Here is a 21,640-nt window from a genome sequence, read left to right on the forward strand (position 1 = left end):
TGTCAAAGATCAGACAGTTGTAGATATGCGGCATCATTTCTGAGGGCTCTGTTCTGTTCCATTGGTCCATATCTGTGTTTTGGTACCAGTACCATGCTGTTTTGGTTACTGTAGCCTTGCAGTATAGTTTGGAGTCAGGTAGTGTGATGCCTCCAGCTTTGTCCTTTTGGCTTAGGATTGACTTGGCGATGCGGGCTCTTTTTTGGTTCCATATGAACTTTAAAGTAGTTTTTTCCAATTCTGTGAAGAAAGTCATTGGTAGCTTGATGGGGATGGCACTGAATCTATAAATTCCCTTGGGCAGTATGGCCATTTTCACGATATTGATTCTTCCTACCCATGAGCATGGAATGTTCTTCCATTTGTTTGTATCCTCTTTTATTTCATTGAGCAGTGGTTTGTAGTTCTCCTTAAAGAGGTCCTTCCCATCCCTTGTAAGTTGGATTCCTAGGTATTATATTCTCTTTGAAGCAATTGTGAATGGGAGTTCACTCACGATTTGGCTCTCTGTTTGTCTGTTATTGGTGTATAAGAATGCTTGTGATTTTTGCACGTTGATTTTGTATCCTCAGACTTTGCTGAAGTTGCTTATTAGCTTGAGGAGATTTTGGGCTGAGACAATGGGGTTTTCTAGATATACAGTCATGTCATCTGCAAACAGGGACAATTTGACTTCCTCTTTTCCTAATTGAATACCCTTTATTTCCTTCTCCTGCCTGATTGCCCTGGCCAGAACTTCCAACACTATGTTGAATAGGAGTGGTGGGAGAGGGCATCCCTGTCTTGTGCCCGTTTTCAAAGGGAATGCTTCCAGTTTTTGCCCGTTCAGTATGATATTGGCTGTGGGTTTGTCATAGATAGCTCTTATTATTTTGAGATATGTCCTATCGATACCTAATTTTTTGAGAGTTTTTAGCATGAAGTGTTGTTGAATTTTGTCAAAGGCCTTTTCTGCATCTATTGAGATAATCATGTGGTTTTTGTCTTTGGTTCTGTTTATATGCTGGATTACATTTATTGATTTGCATATGTTGAACCAGCCTTGCATCCCAGGGATGAAGCCCACTTGATCATGGTGGATAAGCTTTTTGATGTGTTGCTGGATTCGGTTTGCCAGTATTTTATTGAGGATTTTTGCATCGATGTTCATCAAGAATATTGGTCTAAAATTCTCTTTTTTGGTTGTGTCTCTGCCAGGCTTTGCTATCAGGATGATGCTGGCCTCATAAAATGCGTTAGGGAGGATTCCCTCTTTTTCTGTTGATTCAAGTAGTTTCAGAAGGAATGGTACCAGCTCCTCTTCGTACCTCTGGTAGAATTTGGCTGTGAATCCATCTGGTCCTGGGCTTTTTTTGGTTGGTAAGCTATTGATTATTGCCTCAATTTCAGAGCCTGTTATTGATCTATTCAGAGATTCAACTTCTTCCTGGTTTAGTCGTGGGAGGATGTATGTGTTGAGGAATTTATCCATTTCTTCTAAATTTTCTAGTTTATTTGCGTAGAGGTGTTTGTAGTATTCTCTGATGGTAGTTTGTATTTCTGTGGGATCAGTGGCGATATCCCCTTTATCATTTTTTATTGTGTCTGTTGGATTCTTCTCTCTTTTCTTCTCTATTAGTCTTGCTAGTAGTCTATCAATTTTGTTGATCTTTTCAAAAAACCAGCTCCTGGATTCATTAATTTTTTGAAGCGTTTTTTGTGTCTCTATTTCCTTCAGTTCTGCTCTGATGTTAGTTATTTCTTGCCTTCTGCTAGCTTTTGAATGTGTTTGCTCTTGCTTTTCTAGTTCTTTTAATTGTGATGTTAGGGTGTCAATTTTAGATCTTTCCTGCTTTCTCTTGTGGGCATTTAGTGCTATAAATTTCCCTCTACACACTGCTTTGAATGTGTCCCAGACATTCTGGTATGTTGTGTTTTTGTTCTCGTTGGTTTCAAAGAACATCTTTATTTCTGCCTTCATTTCATTATTTACCCAGTAGTCATTCAGGAACAGGTTGTTCAGTTTCCATGTAGTTGAGCAGTTTTGAGTGAGTTTCTTAATCCTGAGTTCTAGTTTGATTGCACTGTGGTCTGAGAGACAGTTTGTTATAATTTCTGTTCTTTTACATTTGTTGAGGAGAGCTTTACTTCCAACTATGTGGTCAATTTTGGAGTAGGTGTGGTGTGGTGCTGAAAAGAATGTATATTCTGTTGATTTGGGGTGGAGAGTTCTGTAGATGTCTATTAGGTCCACTTTGTGCAGAGCTGAGTTCAATTCCTGGGTATCCTTGTTAACTTTCTGTCTCGTTGATCTGTCTAATGTTGACAGTGTTAAAGTCTCCCGTTATTATTGTGTGGGAGTCTAAGTCTCTTTGTAGGTCACTAAGGGTGTGCTTTATGAATCTGGGTGCTCCTGCATTGGGTGCATATATATTTAGGATAGTTAGCTCTTCTTGTTGAATTGATCCCTTTACCATTATGTAATGGCCTTCTTTGTCTCTTTTGATCTTTGTTGGTTTAAAGTCTGTTTTATCAGAGACTAGGATTGCAACCCCTCCTTTTTTTGTTTTCCATTTGCTTGGTAGATCTTCCTCCATCCCTTTATTTTGAGCCTATATGTGTCTCTGCATGCGAGATGGGTTTCCTGAATACAGCACACTGATGGGTCTTGACACTTTATCCAATTTGCCAGTCTGTGTCTTTTAATTGGAGCATTTAGCCCATTTACATTTAAAGTTAATATTGTTATGTGTGAATTTGATCCTGTCATTATGATGTTAGCTGGTTATTTTGCTCGTTAGTTGATGCGGTTTCTTCCTAGCCTTGATGGTCTTTACAATTTGGCATGTTTTTGCAGTGGCTGGTACCGGTTGTTCCTTTCCATGTTTAGTGCTTCCTTCAGGAGCTCTTTTAGGGCAGGCCTGGTGGTGACAAAATCTCTCAGCATTTGCTTTTCTGTAAAGTATTTTATTTCTCCTTCACTTATGAAGCTTAGTTTGGCTGGATATGAAATTCTGGGTTGAAAATTCTTTTCTTAAAGAATGTTGAATATCGGCCCCCACTCTCTTCTGGCTTGTAGAGTTTCTGCCGAGAGATCAGCTGTTAGTCTGATGGGCTTCCCTTTGTGGGTAACCCGACCTTTCTCTCTGGCTGCCCTTAACATTTTTTCCTTCATTTCAACTTTGGTGAATCTGACAATTATGTGTCTTAGAGTTGCTCTTCTCGAGGAATATCTTTGTGGCATTCTCTATATTTCCTGAATTTGAATGTTGGCCTGCCTTGCTAGATTGGGGAAGTTCTCCTGGATAATATCCTGAAGAGTGTTTTCCAACTTGGTTCCATTCTCCCCGTCACTTTCAGGTACACCAATCAGATGTAGATTTGGTCTTTTCACATAGTCCCATATTTCTTGGAGGCTTTGTTCATTTCTTTTTATTCTTTTTTCTCTAAACTTCTCTTCTCGCTTCATTTCATTCATTTCATCTTCCATCGCTGATACCCTTTCTTCCAGTTGATCGCATCAGCTACTGAGGCTTCTGCATTTGTCACGTAGCTCTCGTGCCTTGGTTTTCAGCTCCATCAGGTACTTTAAGGACTTCTCTGCATTGGCTATTCTAGTTATCCATTCATCTAATTTTTTTCAAAGCTTTTAACTTCTTTGCCATTGGTTCAGATTTCCTCCTGTAGCTCGGAGTAGTTTGATCATCTGAAGTCTTCTTCTCTCAACTCGTCAAAGTCATTCTCCTTCCAGCTTTGTTCTGTTGCTGGTGAGGAGCTGCGTTCCTTTGGAGGAGGAGAGGAGCTCTGATTTTTAGAGTTTCCAGTTTTTCTGCTCTGTTCTTTTCCCATCTTTGTGGTTTTATCTACCTTTGGTCTTTGATGATGGTGACATACAGATGGGTTTTTGGTGTGGATGTCCTTTCTGTTTGTTAGTTTTCCTTCTACCAGACAGGACCCTCAGCTGCAGGTCTGTTGGAGTTTGCTAGAGGTCCACTCCAGACCCTGTTTGCCTGGGTATCAGCAGCGGTGGCTGCAGAAGAGCGTATTTTGGTGAACCACAGATGCTGCTGCCTGATTGTTCCTCTGGAAGTTTTGTCTCAGAGGAGTACCCGGCCATGTGAGGTGTCAGTCCTCCCCTACTGGGGGGTGCCTCCCAGTTAGGCTACTCGGGGGTCAGGGACCCACTTGAGGAGGCAGTCTGCCCATTCTCAGATCTCAAGCTGCATGCTGGCAGAACCACTACTCTCTTCAAAGCTCAGTTGGAAATGCAGAAATCTCCCATCTTCTGCGTTGCTCATGCTGGGAGCTGTAGACCGGAGCTGTTCCTATTTGGCCATCTTGGCTTCTCCTCCAACGGTTTTTTTTAATGTCATCTATTATTTGTGGTTTATAGCAGTATCCCACTGTGGTTTCAACTTGTGAAGTGCCTATTCAAATCTTTTACTCATTCTTCAATTAGGTTATTTGTATTTTTCTTATTGATTTGCAAAAGTATTTTATATATTCTCAATAAGTCATTCATAAGATATATGGATTGTAAATGTGTTTCCTTAATGGCTTCCCTTTTCATTGTCTTGATCCTACCTTTTAATAAACAGAAGTCCTAATTTTAATAAAGTCTGAGATATTCTTTTAGTTTGCTTTTCACATCCTCTTTAAGATATTTTCACCTACGTATTTAAAGTCATGAAGATACACTTGATATCTTATAGAGACTTATTTGCATTACTTTTCACATGTAGATCTACAATCCATCAGGAAATGATTTTTATGTATGTTCTAAGATACGTCCAACATTTTTTCCATGAGGTTGCCATGATGCGTTTAAACTTGCTTATGGCTCAGCATACGGCCAATTTTTATAAATCTTGAATGGACACTTGAAATGAAGTGCTATTTGGTACAGTGTTTGATGTCTATCAATTAGGTCAAGTTTTAAAATTATAGTGTCCAACTCTTCTATATTCTTACTGATGCTTTTTTCCTCTACTTGTTCTGTCAGTTAAAGACAGAGATTTTTTAAATTTTCTAACCATTATTGTGGGTTAAAAAAATTCTCGGCCAGGCACGGTGGCTCATGCTTGTAATCCCAGCACTTCGGGAGGCCGAGGCAGGCGGATCACGAGGTCAGGAGATCGAGACCACGACGAAACCCCGTCTCTACTAAAAATACAAAAAATTAGCCAGGTGTGGTGGCGGGCGCCTGTAGTCCCAGCTGCCCGGAGAGGCTGAGGCAGGAGAATGGCGTGAACCCGGGAGGCAGAGCTAGCAGTGAGCCGAGATCGTGCCACTGCACTCTAGCCTGGGTGACAGAGCGAGACTCCGTCTCAAAAAAAAAAAAAAAAAAAAAAAAATTCTCCTCTTAGTTCTTTGAGTTTTGGCTTTGCATATGTTTAGACTATGCTACTAGGTATGTACAAGTTTAGAATTGCTATATATTCCTGTTAAGTTGTTCCTTTTCTAATTATGAACCATCCCTTTATATCACTAATAATAATTCTTGCCTACTTTATCTATAGCCATGTTTTCTTGGTTGAAGTTAATATGGTTTATCATTTAAATCTTTACATTCAGCCTTTTTGTAAACATATGTTTATGATATGTCTCTTGTAGGCAGCATATAGTTGGATATTGTTTTCTCTGTTATGCCAATCCTTGTGTGTTTTTTTTTATTTTTTGAGATGGAGTCTCGCTCTGTTGCCCAGGCTGGGGTACAGTGGTGCAATCTGGGCTCACTGCAAGCTCCACCTCCCGGGTCCATGCCATTCTCCTGCCTCAGCCTCCCAAGTAGCTGGGACTACAGGCGCCCACCACCATGCCTGTCTAATTTTTTGTATTTTTAGTAGAGATAGGGTTACACTATATTAGCCAGGATGGTCTCGATCTCCTGACCTCGTGATCCACCTGCCTCAGCGTCCCAGAGTGCTGGGGATTACATGCATGAGCCACCACGCCCAGCCCAATCCTTGTGTTTTATTGGGATTATTTAGCCCATTTATAGTTAAATAGGTTTAAATATAAACCTGTGTTTTCTCTGTTCTATATTCCTTTTTTCTTCTGCCTTTCTTGTCTTCTTTTGGATGAGACAGTTTTGGTTACTTCAGTCCTTTGGTGTCATAGCACTAATTTTGCCATTTTTTTGGACAGTACTGGGACATTATAACACTTTAATCTCATTTGACCTCCTGACCTTTTTTTAAAAAATCGTATTACTATGTATTTTAATTCTACAAATATTTTTATCTTACAGTGCATTATTGTTGTGTTAAGTAGCCTAAATGTATTTTTATTTTTATTTTTTTACGCTTTTTGGTGCTCATTATTTCTTCTTGCATAGCTATACATTCATCTGAATAATTTTTTACATTTTTGCCTTAAAAGTTCGCTATAAAGTATTGCTCTTACTGTTAGTTTGTTGGCAATGTATTCTCTCAGGGTTTTTTTGCCTAAATATCTGTACTTTACCTTCATTTATTTTACCTTATGAATACCCATATTTTCATTGGATTCTAAAGTTTTTTTCAAATTTTAAAGCTGGTGGGTACTATGCTTATTACCTGGGTGAGCTTTACACCAAACCCCCAAGACATGCAGTTTACCTATGTAACAAATGTGCACATATACCCCTGAACTTCAAATAAAAGTTTAAAAAGTTAAAAACTAAAGATGGAATTCCATTGTCTTCTGGTTCCATTATTTCCTCCTGAAAAATCAGCTATCACACTTACTGTTGCTCCTTTGTAGGCAATGTTCTCCCCATCTCTACCACCTGCCCTTTGGCTGTTTTAAAGATTTTCTATTTGTCTTTGAATATTCAACTATTTTACTGAGTACTTAAGTATGGTTGTGTTTGTATTTATCTTGCTTGGGGCTTGTGGAGATTCCCAAATTTCTGGCTTGATGTCTTTCATTAATTTTGGAAAAGTATCAACCAGCATCTCTTTAAATATTGATTCTGCCAATTTTCTCTGACCTTTCACTCTGAAAATTTAATTGCATGCTTGTTAGAACTCTTCACGATGTTACAGTGTCTCATACTTTTTCTGTATTTTTCATTCTTTATCTTTTTTCCTTTCACATCTTCTGTGTGGTTATTTTTTACTGATCTAGCTTCCATCTTACTATTCCTTTCTTCATTTGTGTTTAATCTGTTGTTAAATCCACCTATTGAATTTTTCAGTTATTTCATTTTCAGTTATGAAATTTTTGATTATTTTTTGTTTATTTTTGTTTCAATAGGTTTTTGGAGAACAGTTGGTGTTTGGTTACAGTTTTTTAGTGATGATTTCTGAGATTTTGGTGCATCCATCACCTGAGCGGTGTACAGTGTACCCAATGTGTAGTCTTTTAATCGATTCTAGTTTTATAATGAAATTCAGCATCTTTTCTCCTATTTTCCTAAACATTTTAGCCATAGTTATTCTAAAGCTTGTGCCTAAGAATTCTAAGATCTGGATAACATGTGGCTCTGTTTCTGTGGTCTGTTTTCTTGGATTTTAGCCATTCAATCCCATTTCGTGCTATGTCTGGTAATTTTAGACTGGATGCTGGAGATTATTATGTGAAAAATTGTAAAGCCTGTGGATCACTTTATTGTTTTCCACAGAGGATTTATTTTTCTTTGTTAGACAGATAGAGTCCTGGAATATCATCTTTATCTACTCAAGAATAGGAATAATTTGAGAATATATAGTCTTAGCAGTAAGTCTGCTGCATTTGCCAGGGCGATTATTTCTTGGAAAGCCTAATTTTTGTCTCTTTAGTACCATGTACTTTCAAAATCTATATTTAGATTTTATTATTTGAGGCTTTTTTTTTTTTTGCTTGTTTGAGGCTACTTTTTAACTTGTTTCTCAGCCTTTTGCCCTTTATGTGTGTAGCTCAGGCATAATCATATAACCCAAGGGGAAGCTGAAAACGTTGAGCTCACTTCTTTCTGGTTTCCTTTTCCAGGGTTTCTGATCCTCAGTTTCTGGCTTCTTTGGTAGCCTTGCACTCTGATGTTTATTTCCCATCTCAGAGAGACTTCTCTAAGTTCTAGAATATTACATTCTGTTTGGCTTCTATGCAAAACAGCAAATGTCACAAAGGGGAAATGTGGCACTGAATATGGGGCTCATCTCAATGGACTTTTCTCTCATAATTTTCCTTTAAATTCTGGCTGCTTTTGTTGCTGTTGGATGCCTTCAAAAACTTTTAATTCCACTTTTATAGCTGTTGATAGCAGAAGGATTAGTCTCATACAAGCTACTTTTTTATGGCACAAAGAAGAAGTCTATCTCATAAAATTTTCACAATGTCCCTAGGAATTAACTATCATGACTATTTTTAAAGTTGGAATGCTATGTGCATAGGCATTGGAATCAGATTTTGGGATTTAAATCTTAGCTGGCCACTGACCAAAATGTGAGACCTTGGACAAGTTTAACTTCTCCTCCCTTTCAGTCAGTCTCTGAGAAATGAAGTGGAAGAACTGGGAAGCTGAGGCAGGAGAATCACTTGAACCTGGGAGGCAGAGGTGAGTCGAGATCGTGTCACTGCACTCCAGCCAGGGCCACAGTGTGAGACTCTGTCTCAAAAATAAAAAAAATTTAAAATAAGATAATCCTATTTTTATTTAAATTATTTCAGAGTATAATAAAAGGAAAACTTCCAAATTCATTACATAAAGTTGGTTTCGTTTTAATTTCTTTTTTGTGTGTGTGTGTGTGTTTTTTTTTTTTTGAGATGGAGTCTCACTGTCTCCCAGGCTGGAGTGCAGTGGTGCAATCTCGGCTCACTGCAAGCTCCGCCTCCCGGGTTCACGCCATTCTCCAGCCTCAGCCTCCCGAGTAGCTGGGACTACAGGCGCCCACCACCACACCCGGCTAATTTTTGTATTTTTAGTAGAGATGGGGTTTCACCGTGTTAGCCAGGATAGTCTTGATCTCCTGACCTCATGATCCGCCTGCCTTGACCTCCCAAAGTGCTGGGATTACAGGTGAGAGCCACCACGCCTGGCCAATTTCTAAATCTGATAAGAAAAATATGAGATTGGTAGACCAATCTCATTTATGACTATCAATACAAAAAATTGTAGACCAATAAATGTAAAACATATTTAAAATAATAAACAGAATCCAGCAGCATATTTTAAAAAGTATATTATGACTAAGAAAAGCTTGTTTTAGAAATACAGGGGTAGTGGAATATTATGAGATCTACTATGTAAGTCATCCTATTAATAGAACTAAGGAGAAAAATCATATGATTATCTCCTTAAATGCCAGAGAAAAGTACTTGATAAAATCCAACACATTTATTTTATTTTATTTTTTATTCAACAAATATGTATTGAGCATCTGTTCTGGTACAGCACTGATGATGCAAGAGTGAAAAAGATACTGGCGCCATCCCAACCCACATTCCACTAGAGGGAAACAGTCAATAAACAAATGAGTAAAGGAACAAACTGTTTTTCAGCTAGCACATACATTTATTTTAAAAACTCAGTAAAATGTATATTGGTTTCATTAATATAATAAACATATCTCACGCTAAAAGCCAGCCTGTCACGTAATGGGGAAATGCTAAAGGTTTTCTTCTGGAAGCAAAAGCCAAGACAAGGGTGTCCAGTATGACCACAACGCCTAACATGGGTTGAGAATTGGTTAAAGCCCTAAGGCAAGAGAAAACAACTGGAAGTATAGGAATTGGAAAGAAGAGATAAGATAATTGCTGTTTGCAAATTACATAAATACTCAAATGGAAACCCCAAAAGAATCAATGGAAAAACTATTACAAACAATAAAATTTAACCAAGAAGCTGGTTATAAAATAAATATAAAAATTATTTTTAAATTGCCATCAAATATACAAACAAAAATCAGCTAGAAGAAATAATAAGAGAACATTCCATTTAAGATAACAAAAGACATACAAAAAAGAAATATTCAAAATATGCACAAGGAAAACTATAAAATACTCTTGAAAAAAGCAAAAGTAGACTCAAACAATTATTAAAATCCCGTGTTATTAGATAAGAACATGCAACATTATATAGATGTCAGCTTTCCCTAAATTAACTTATAAATTTTATGTAACCACAACAAAAATTTCATAGTTTTTTTCTGGAGCTGATTATGAATATCTCCTGTTCCATGAATACTAGTTGTTTCAAGAAACAGAGGTGCCAGGCCTCGGAGCGGGTTACTGAGGAACAGTTTGGGAGGAGCTGGGTTTGCTTTGTGCAAAATATGCTCTGTGGCTTATGTTTCCTGCATTACACCTATCATCTCTATGCCTCCTCCTCTGAACCCTTACCTGATGAGTACTCCTTCAGGAACCAGAGTTTGGTTTGTGTGATGGGCTGTTGGCATGTGACATGGATCTTCCACTGATCTCCACCAGGGCATTTTGCTCAGTAGAAAGGTAGGTCAGGGAATGTAATTTGGGTAGGACAACCTTCCCAGTGCCCTTTTAGTTTCATCTCTAGTATTGCCTCCCCCTTCTGACAAGAGGATGCTAGACAAGAATGCTAAGGTGTGAAAGACAATGCTATTGCCTTAAAAAGCACTGTTGCTGAATTACCTTCTTGGCTGCAGTGTTGAGGCGGTAGTCCCAGTTTGGTGTTTTCTCTTCTCTTCTTTATAGTTGCTAGTGTGGACTTTCAGCTTATTTTTAACCTTAGGCTTTTTACCCAAAACATGTCGTTTATGATGAATTGGACATACTTTATATTAGTTATGAAACTGCAATATGCATTTCTAGTCTTTCCCCCCATTACTTCTCACCAGGACTTTTCCTTTTTCTAGAGCTACCGTGAATTTTCCTACCACCCAACATTTTCCTATGCCATTCTCTCTTCCTGGTCCACCCTCCCTCCCCCATTTCTGTCTGAAAACCTGCCTATTCTTCAGTGCTATTTTCAAAGGTTCTTTTAAAAACACTTTTCCTTATGTTTCCAACTGGAATGTGAAATGCTGGTATTTACAAGACAAATCACCCTTTGATTTCTCAGTAATTTGTGTTTGTTCTGTAGCCCCCTAATCAACTGTGAATATCAATGTAGTTACTCAGTTTTACCTGGGTAACTTCTGAAACACTTTGCTTATTGCCCTGCACATAGTAGGCATCAATAAAGATAGGACTGAATTAGGAAAACCCAAGGGCTTAATTTAGTCCAGTAGCATGAACTGGCTATCCAAATTGTTCGTAGGATCTCACCCTTTGGAAACTATAAATTGTGTTTAATCCATTATCAGGTGATGTCAGTGACATATCCAGGAGCAGTGGTGGTCTTCACCGTAGCACCACAAAGCAGAACCTGCTGCTGGACAGATAATTTTAGCCCATCTGCTTATGTTTTCTTCAGTCCCTAAAAGCACCTACAGTTCAGGCAGAGGGTGGGTCATCAACCTGGAAGAGGGTCTTCCTTAACACTTGGTACCAGCCCAGATTCCACATAAGGAAGGCCCTGAGAATTAGCTGTGCTCACTAAAAACTTTGTGATTAACAGGATTTTTTTTGCCTAAGCCCTCAAAGCAACAAGTTGTTTATACTTATAGATGTACATGTTGAGAGTTTAGTAGACCAACATTGCTCAGTGTCATGTTCTTAGTAGATTGTTCACCTTTTCATAAATATGTGACTAACAAGAGAGGAGATATTTGCAAGTATCTGTACATATGAATTATTCTTCAAAAAACACAAAGTCTTTCTTTTCTTGCAGGAGCCCAGAAGCTTTGAAGTCACAAGAAGAGAAGGTAGGAAAAATGCACTCATACCCATTGTATTTTCAGTGTTGACATTTTTGAAGTAGTTTGCTGAAACTAAGATGAACTTCAGACTGTGGGCAGCTCATTCTTTGAAATTTCATGCGGTCTTTTCTGGGTGCTGGCGGCTTAGCACTTGTCTGTAGGGACTGGATGGACTGAAGGCCAGGTTTGCTTGTGAAAACTATGACTTCTACCTTCAAGTACCAGAGGTGGGATACTTGAAGAACTGGCTCATTCGCAATCATGTTTTTGGTCTCTTAAGCCTCATTCTTGAGTGAAGTTTGGAATAGTTATTAGTTTTACCCAACAAAGCAATGTGAACAACACAAAATATGGCTTATGGTTTGTGGTATTTCAATATCTGGGAAGAGATGCCACTGTGAAAAATATTTCTGAATAGATTTCTTACAGCTTCAGCTAAGCTGAAATAGAAATAACTAATTAATTTTCCGTTTGAAAACAATTCCATGATGTTCTGTTTCCCCTGCCAGAGTTCGTGTAGCACATTTGTTTTATGGTCTCTGAGGTAAACATATATGGGTGTTACTTTCAGAAGTCTTTTAGTGGAAATCGAAGTTTCCGTTATTCATTTTCAGTAATGCCTAGTCTCTAATAAGGGATGTCTTTTGTTTGATTTGTGGAATCATTAACAATCATCTTTTTATTACATGGATAGAATGATGAGATCAGAAATGAAAATGAGTTCCTGGTCTAGAATGTGGCTTTGGTTTTACCCTTCACCACATCCTTCTCTGTGGTACTGTCTCCAAAAAGGGAGACAATCTAAAAGAAGTTAGCAAATTCTAATTTGACTCCTAAATCTAACATTGTTTTGCCTCCTGATTAGTTCTTGTGTTACGCAGCACAGCAAAAGACATAGGATGGCTATGTTATCAACATGCATTGATACATGGATATTCATGCCTGGGACCTTGGTAACACAAACTTTTCACACTACATTGAGTCCAGCTGGTAGTGTGCTGCTGTCCATGGTGCTGGATCCCTAGGGTCATAGGATCTGGATAATCTGACTCTAAGATGAACTTTCTGGCTTACATTCCCATTTGCCATTATCTTTGGTTTCGGACTCGATGTCCTCTGAACTTTCTGGCTTACATTCCCATTTGCCATGATCTTTGGTTTCGGACTCGACGTCCTCTGAACTGTAGGACAATATGTAAAGCAAACTGCATTGTTTGAATATCAAAACCAAATGGATGAAGATTGATGGGGCAGGGAAGGATGTTTCTTATGGAAAGTAGTGTTCACAATGGGTACTGTGACCATGTAAGTTGGAGAGAAATAGCCATGAGGAGAGGAGAATTTGACATGAACTTTGGCTTTGAATAATACTCTGTTTATGCCAGAATCCCGACTGTGAATGTTTGGAATTGATTTGCATTATAAAATCACATATAAACTTAACCTTTTGGGAATCTTACTGTCCTTGTGTTGAAAATGTCTCTAATAAGGCTGGGGTTATAAAAGAGCCATGTATTTCTATTCAAATGCATGAAAAAGGCCTGACTGAACTTATGACTTCAAACCCCCAGAAGAATGAGAGTGTCCAGAGGAGGAGTGAAGGTATAGTCAGGCTGCACTCCAGTCATCTGTAACCTCTCCACTGCTGGAAGCATCAGCCTTCACAAATGGTTGACTAGGAACATACACTGTGGGTTTGTACTAGCAAATTTGTTCTGACATCACAGAAACTTTTTTCTTCCTATTGTGCACTGATGTCTTTCTTGCTTGTTTCTGTCAAAGCTGAATGTTTGAGAGTTCCTGAAATAGCCCAGTGCTGTAACGTCAATGCTTACAACCTGGCAGGAAGAAAAGGAGTGGGACCTTGCCAGCTGGTTCTAAGAATTTTTAGGTCTGGGAATTCACTGACTCACTCACTTGGGTTGTGGGGTTGTTAATCTTCTCCAGAACAGTGTACAAGTATAAAAAGAATAGAAGCACTATGGGGCTTCAGTAAACTATTTTTCTTTCAAAGAAAAGTAAGATATTGTCTAGCAATGAACACCTGGGTTGGTTCCCAGCTCTGACTCGACCCCGGACTGAAAGAGGAACAGATGAGTAATAGCTAATTTTTCTGCACAGCTTACAAGGCCCGGGAGAGTCTAGAAAGTCTTCAGGTCTAGAGAGGAAGCTCCCAGTCACAGAACCTGAGGAGGTTTCCTATTTTGGTTTGCCTTATTTCAATACTGTACCTGACTCAGGAGCATCCCCTCCATTGAAGGTTTAGGGCCACAAATGGCTAACCAACTGCAACTTCACATTATGTGACTTTTGGAAACTCTTGACTAAGTATGTGTGTTGAGAAGTGAGAGGGGCTAATGTTAGCAGTGGAAATCGAGTCCAGGCCAAATCATAGTGGGAACTAGCGACAGCTGGGGCAAAGTGAATGCATTGTGTGCCTTAGATCTGTCCTCTGCCCTATTTCCCCCTCCTCCCCTCCAGCCGTAGATGTCATGCTGTCTAGCTTTCTTGCCTCTGGCCTTACACTGTTCCTGCATGCCTTGTCCCTCATCCTTGTCAAATCCACCTCCCCTTCATCCTTTCCAACTCTCTTTCTTGAAGTGTTTAGCTTACCCTATCTAATTGGAGAGGGAAGGGCTCCTATCAGGTTAATTTCCTGAGATCAGAGACCCTCCCCACTTCTTCATCCCCAAATTCCTCACAGCCCTAGCCCAGGGCCAGTAGTTAATCAACAATTGTTTCTTAAATTAAGTGCAAGCTACACATTTGCTTTGTGTGTGTTGCCTTTTCATTCTGACCTTTCCCAGTAATATACAAGTGAGGCATTGGGCCCTTTGGTTCTAGAAAGGCACTTTTAAAGAAATGTTCTGTGGCTATCATTAGATTTTCCTGGCTGATGCACTGAAGAAAATTCAAGTAAGCTTAGTATTGTGGGTTGAACTGTGTTCCCTAAAAAGACAGGTCAAAGTCCTAAACCAGAACCTGTGGATGGAACTTTATTTGGAAATCGGGTTTTGTCAGATATAAAGACAAAGTCATAATGGATTAGGGTGGGCCCTAATCCAATAGTGAGGTCCTTATAAGAAAAGGGAGAATTGGACACAGACACACAAGGAGAACATCGTGTGATGATGGAAGCAGAGAATTGCTGGCAACTACCATGAGCTGGCAAGTTGCAAGAGACCCTCCATCCCTAGAGCCTTCAGAGAGAGCATGGCCCTGCCAGCCCCTTAATTTTGTACTCCCAGCCTCCAGAACTGGGAGAAAATTCATTTCTCTGGTTTTAAGTCACTTAGTTTGTGGTTTATTATGGTGGCCCTAGGACAGTAATACACTTGGAAAATGTTGGACTCAGTAAACTTTAGTTTTCATTGTTGTTGTTGATGATGATATTTTGACTGGAGAATCTCTCAGGATTTTTCATAGACAAAATGTCACTCTCAACAGGGAATGTAATATGCAGCATTTTCCAAACTTGGTTTTCTGTGGGATTTAACAAAATTAATTGTGTTGTTTTTGACCATCTCAGGGCAGGCATTCCATGCAGTGCCTTTTGCAAACCCTGCCCTAGAGAGCCCAGCAAGAGGGAGAGCTTCCTCAGAGTGCCCAGGCACCAGACTGTGCTCCACGGGCTGTGCATGCACAGAACAGTGTGACAGCAATAATAAGAATATCTTCTTGGTCGTTATGATGTTTTCAGAGAACGTTCACATTCTTTACCTCCCTTTTCCTTGAGTAACCTGTGACACAGAGCAGATAGCACTATACACATGAGACTCCTTCCTTTTCATGTTAATTTTTAGTAGGGATGAGGAATGCTTCTGGGCTTGTGCCTCTCTGATGCCCTGAACCTCTCTTTAGTGGGTGGTGGTTGCTTAAGTGACTTGATCTTGCTTCATCACATCCAAGGGTGTCTGTATCTTATGTTGGCTGCCAAGCCCAGAGAGTCGAGAGGGACTTGCTGGGGGTGCTTTCTTTCCAAGTTAGATTTGTGGAACTTGAAGGTAGACACTGTAGCAAAGATTGTGGCAGGACTACAAGACTGATAGGGTATCCTCTGGGAAGGTTGCATGCCTCCCCAAGGGAGACAGAGCCGTTCCTCCTTCAGGACAGTCCCGTATGACCCTGGATATTCATGCCTGGGACCTGCCTATACGAGATGCATGGGAAGGAGTGATGGCTGCATCTCTTTGTGCTTTCCAGTGCAGGTATTTTTATAACTCCCTCCAGACACCTAAAATTTAATTTCACCCTTTTCTGAAGCTTCAGCAAAAGGTGCCACCCTTACTTCTCTAAGACACTCCCATGTTCACTGTGAGGGCCAGTGCTGATTGTGACTGCCAAAATTCATCTACTCAAACTGGTACTTTTCTCTGACTGATCCCATCACGTTGAATTACAGCCATGAGCGAACACTTGAGTAAGCTGAGCAAATGGCTGCGATAATTCAGCCTTTGTCAGTCATCTCTGAGGAGCATAGGGCGATCTGTAAGCTATTCCAGATGTCTGTGATTGTACTGTGATTAGGGGCTGCGAGTTTGCGGATGAGCACCAATGTCATGTTGCATTACCCACCCTCCCAGCGCTGGCTCCCGCACATGTTCCAGCCCTGTCCAGCCTGGCCTGGCTTCCAGCAAGGCTGTGAGGGAGGCTGGGAGAGGAGAGCAGCTGCTGTCTTCAGGGAAAAGGAAAAAAGGGGGTGACTATCACATGCACACTCAGCGTGGCTCTGGCTCCTTCGCAGTGCAAATCTCCTAAGCAAACATGACCTGCCAGTCCCAAGTGTGAAACTAGAGCCTCACTTTCTGAAAACCCATGGAATTAGTCCCTAATTGGCAGCTGCCTTCAATAGCCCCTTTATAGTTCTCTGCATCTGGGTGAACTTCAGCTACCAAGAACTGCATTCTGTTTACCATTAATTTTGATTTTGTGTAGCAGATGTTTTCTGGATCTCTCAGTTCCCTGCCTAATCTATCTTGGTGTAATGTGAAGTGGCTGACTGTCTTCAATGAAACAGATTAATAAAATCCTAGGTTATTTTGAGATAACTTCTTTAATAGCTGCAGATGTAGGGAATTTAAAAGGGAGCCATCCAGATATGACAGTGCCTGGAGCCGTGGGTCTTTTTCAATTCAAGACTGCCATCTGGGGAAAGAGATGGCTTTTCCTTCCCCCATGCCACCCTCTCTCACATACAGTGGGGCACTGAGTGTTCTTCTACAGTCACTGGGCTCAAAGAAGTTGAGAGTGACATCTGTCTCCTGTCTCCCAACCTCACAGAAATTGGCTCTTTCTGGGTTGTGTTGCCTTTTTTCAGCTGCTGGGAAACTATATTGTGCCTAGTTGCCCGAAGTTGAATGGGAAGTGCATGGCGCACCTAGCTGATGTGTCCTGCTTAAGTAGTGATTTGGTGCCCAGTTTTGATCATGACCAATTGGTAGGCAGCTTACTCACAGCGTGACTTCAGGTAAGTTACTCAACCTTACCTGAAAACGGATGCGGATAGTAATAGTACAAACCGTCAGTCCCAATTCTGAGTTGTAGAAACACAACTTGTGCTGGCTGAAGCCTGAAAGGCTTCTGAAGCTGCAGAATCTAAGGCGTGGATCTGGCTTCAAGAACAGCTGATAAAAGGATTCTCACACTCTTCCTGTTCTTCCTTCTCCTGGCACATTGGCCTCTTCCAGGTAGCCTTCCAGGATGGCCACAAGCAGCTGCAGCTCAGAGTCCTGCCTGCTCACCATCTCGGAGGGTGAAACTTTTCCCCCAGAATGATACCAGAAAAATCCCCTCAGGGTTTGCAAAATCATCTTCATCCAGACCATAGGCAATGGTTTGGTCCTCAAAGGAAGATCCTGTGCAGTGATGTGTTAGGTGTCCACACAGCCTCGTGGACATATTGGGAGGGATGACTGTGTGTGCAGAGCCCTTGGCACAGGATGGGCAATGTTGGCAGTGCTCAGTGCATGGGTAATTTTTACTAGAGCTCTTACAGGCCTGGCCATAGACATAGAGGCCTTTCTCAAGTAAGCCAGTTCATTCTTCTGTCTCCAAGATGCGTTCATGAGACCCTGGATGTTGTAGCCTATTGACTTTTCCATGAAGAATTATTATTATTATTATTGTTATTATTATTATTATTATTATTATTATTATTATTATTTTGAGTCCGAGTCTCAGTCACCCAGGCTGGAGTGCAGTGGTGCAATCTCAGCTCACTGCAAGCTCTGCTTCCCGGGTTCATGCCATTTTCCTGCCTCAGCCTCCCGAGTAGCTGGGACTACAGGTGCCCGCCACCATGCCCTGCTAAAGTTTTTGTATTTTTTTAGTAGAGACGGGGTTTCACTGTGTTAGCCAGGATGGTCTCTATCTCCTGACCTCGTGATCTGCCCGCCTCAGCCTCTCAAAGTGCTGGGATTACAGGTGTAAGCTACCACTCCTGGCCGAAGAATTATCTTAAACTTAGCGTATTCTGGTCCCTTTCCTCTGTCAGTCTTTCTTTAACTTTATGCTCTAATTCTCTCATTCTACAATCAGAAGAACTAAGCCTTTGAGATGGTGCCTTTAAGAACTTAAAGACAAATGGCTGGGCACGGTGGCTCACGCCTGTAATCCCAGCACTTTGGGAGGCTGAGGTGGCCGGATCGCAAGGTCAGGAGTTCGAGACCAACCTGGCCAGCATGGTGAAAACCCCGTCTCTGCTAAAAATACAAAAAATTAGCCAGGCAGGGTGGTGCATGACTGTAGTCCCAGCTGCTCAGGAGGCAGGAGAATCACTTGAACCTAGGAGGCGGAGGTTGCAGTGAGCCGAGATCGCACCACTGCACTCCAACCTGGGAGACAGAGTGAGACTTAAAGACAAACATAAACTTCTCTCCCAAGATCAGGGGCTTTCTGAGCACTGGGGTCAGAAATCATCCTTAAGCATTACAGATATAAGCCATCCCATCCTCTGGCTGAGCTCAGCTCTCTCCAGGGATTGGAGGCAGCAGGACCTTGTGGTGGATAGCACAGGGCTCATGATGGATCTGCCAGTGATGCCATCTGAACCTGAGGTATGTAAATCCTCCCCAAGAGCCACAGCGCCACTCACCTGGTACCTGTAGCCTTTGCCCTGGGACAGCTCTCATGCTGCTGTGCAGGCACAAGTTTTGGAAATGCAGGGGTCAGATGTCTTCCTCCCAGGGTCCCCTGTCCCTGACACAGAGTGGGCACTGAAAAAGTGTTAGATGCCTGGCATATCCCAGGGCTGACTTGGCTCTATGTCATCTCTCCGTTTCTCACAAAGGTCAGATCACAGGTACAGGGCCTTCCAGGTTGTTTGACTGTGAACCCCATAGCTCCAGGATACCTGGTCCTATTTGCTGAGCTTGCTCTTCCCACCAGTCCCTGGGAATGCTCACTTTCCTTAACTACCATCCTCAGAGAGCTCCTCTGCCCTTTCTAACAACTTGTGGGTCCCTCTGCTAGAAGTAGCTTAAAATGTGTTCATGCACATGAGCTAAACCTCTGTGGTTATGACGGGCGAGCTATAGGTCGGTGTGGGCAGGATAATGAACCCCTGTGTAATCACTCGTGCTTGCCTAGGGGTCTCCTTAGAGGTTGCATTGCAATATTTGGGCATAGGTCACTATCTGGAATTTGTGGGGAAGTGTCACATTGTCGAAGAGGTCATGACCCCTAAAGGGTATGAACCACTGCACATTCCTAAGGACCAAAAGACAGGATGGTATCAGCCTGAAGCACGCTGATCCTGCCCCTCAAGGACCAGTGGAGAGAGAGATGATGGTGCTCCCCGTACACCTGCTGAGGTCCCCGCCCCACCCAGGAGACTCACCTTCATCTCTCAGATCCCAGCAGAAGTTAAGCTTGACTTTTGTCATCTTTGTTACTTGACAGGTCCCTAAGCCAGAGGCATTTCTTTGCTTTTCAGGAACCCTTGAAATTATCTTCTCCATATAAACACTGAAGCCCTTTTCAAACCTCATTAAGCTATTTGCCCCAGCATATTAATGTGCTATCCACAAGCCTCTGGGGTTAATTATCTGTGACTTAAAAATCATTTGTTTCTGTCTCTTTTATCTCATTGCTGCTTGGAAATCTTTATTAGGAAACGAAGTACAGAATGCAACTGACCATTATGTTTTAATTCTATTCTTTTCATCAAAATGAGTTCATCTTTTAAAGCTCTTTTGTAAAAAACAACAAACCTGCCTTTTCATTGTTTTAAGATTGTGTTGTTTTTTAACAAATCTTTAATCTCTCTGCTTCAGCAGGAGCAGAGCCAGGACTGGAAATAATCTGTAAGGGGAGACCTCTCCTCTAAATCAGCAAGACCTGCTAACACTCTCTCTCCTGATTGACCTCACTCACTCTGCGTTTGGCCCATTTCTCTCCTGTGGCTGTGGTGAGGGCTTCCAAGGTGCACAAGTTGGGCTTGGTGAATGAGCCATAGCATCTTGGCAGATCAGGCAACCAGGCTTGGAAAATCCTGTGCATTCTAACCCATCCCACTGGTCTCTACATGCTCTTATTTGGGTTATATTTCTTGGCCAAGGTTGCCATTGGGTTCCAAGAAATGCGTCAGGGCCTGCATTAAAACAAACAAACAAACAAAAAAAAAAAACTTTTTCACAAAATGTTGAATGTTGCTTTGAGCTCTCTGGGAAGTCAGGGAGCATGTGTCCCAGAAATGAGCAGGTGGGATGGGCACTGGCTCCATGGAGACAATGACCCACAGCCTTCTGGGATAAGAGTGCAGCCAACAGTGGGGAGACCTGGGCTGGGGTCTGAGCGCAGTCAGTGCAGTTGGATGGTGCACAGAGCTGGTTCTCCCATGTACTGCAAGCCAGTGATTGCCCCTACCCTGTTCTTCGGAGCTCCAGCTTCTCAGCTCCGTTCTCTGCCCCTCAATGGCTCTCTCACCTCATCAGTGCCTCAAAAACAATATCTGGGACTCTAGTTTGATAACTACTACTTGTAATGGAGAAATGACTCCTCTGGAAAGGTGAATATAATTCTCAGGGTTTGTTGAGGTTTTATTGGTTGCTTATAGAAGTTTTCTTGGGCTGATTGGAGTTTGGTGTGCAGAGATGACCCGGCATAGTCCCTGCCCTTATAGATGAATCAGTTGAGAAGATGCCCAAGCATCCTGCAGACAGATGTCTACCTGGTGTACCTGCATCATGGCCAGCCACCTCTCAGTTGGGTCCGCAACATAGAGCATTTGTTCAGTGTAATTGATGTTGGAATCTGGGAGAACAACTCTCTGAATGTTCTGGTGGAGGTGAAGTTTCAGGATCTTTTTTCCAAAGCATGGCTGTCTCAGCAGAGGGTCCCCTTTGACTTTTAAGGGCACACTGTACCAGTGGTGACGTTTTTGTTGCAAATAACAAACCCCAACCCAACTAGCTCAAACAAAAAGAGGACTTACAGCTTATGTAATTGGATAGTCCAGTGAGGGTGGAAGGTGAGGGGTGCTGGGCTTCAGATATACTTGACATGGAGTGTAAGGACCTGGCTTCTCCCTCCATTTTGCCCCTCTCTGGGGGCTCCCCTTCATGGTGAGTGCCAACCTCCCCTCCTCACAACTCCAGGTCCAGTGGAAGACAGATGGCCTCTAGTCCAGTGTATCCCACAAAAGTGCCAAAGCTCACTGGGATTGGACAGACTCAGGTCTTGTGATTCAGGCACTTAATTAATGCTGTGTGCTGCTGGGTTTCCTGACAGTCACCAGCCATACGCTTGGTCAGGATATCATGAAGTGACAGTGGGAGGAAGGTAGATCCGCAAATGGCAATTGAGTCTGAATAAGGGACACAGAAGCAGGAAGGTAAAAGGAAATTCCCTAAGCATATTAACATCTACTTAATGATTTCACATCTGGGTGTCTCTCACACCCTCCACTCCTAAAGGGATTCTGA

The 21,640-nt window shown here is 41.6% G+C and overlaps 1 protein-coding gene across 3 annotated transcripts in view; it reads left to right on the forward strand.

Moving 5' to 3' along the window:
* The window catches only part of FSTL4 (follistatin like 4), a 420,631-nt gene that overhangs the window by 33,403 nt on the left and 365,588 nt on the right, over nt 1–21,640 (forward strand). For all 3 annotated transcript variants that reach the window (XM_030829211.1, XM_030829231.1, XM_030829222.1), the window contains exon 3: nt 11,690–11,723. In XM_030829211.1, the coding sequence (XP_030685071.1) occupies nt 11,690–11,723 (34 nt within the window). The remainder of the gene's footprint in view (nt 1–11,689; nt 11,724–21,640) is intronic.

Source organism: Nomascus leucogenys, chromosome 2, assembly GCF_006542625.1.
Source record: "Nomascus leucogenys isolate Asia chromosome 2, Asia_NLE_v1, whole genome shotgun sequence".
In the NCBI taxonomy this organism is placed as follows: domain Eukaryota; kingdom Metazoa; phylum Chordata; class Mammalia; order Primates; family Hylobatidae; genus Nomascus; species Nomascus leucogenys.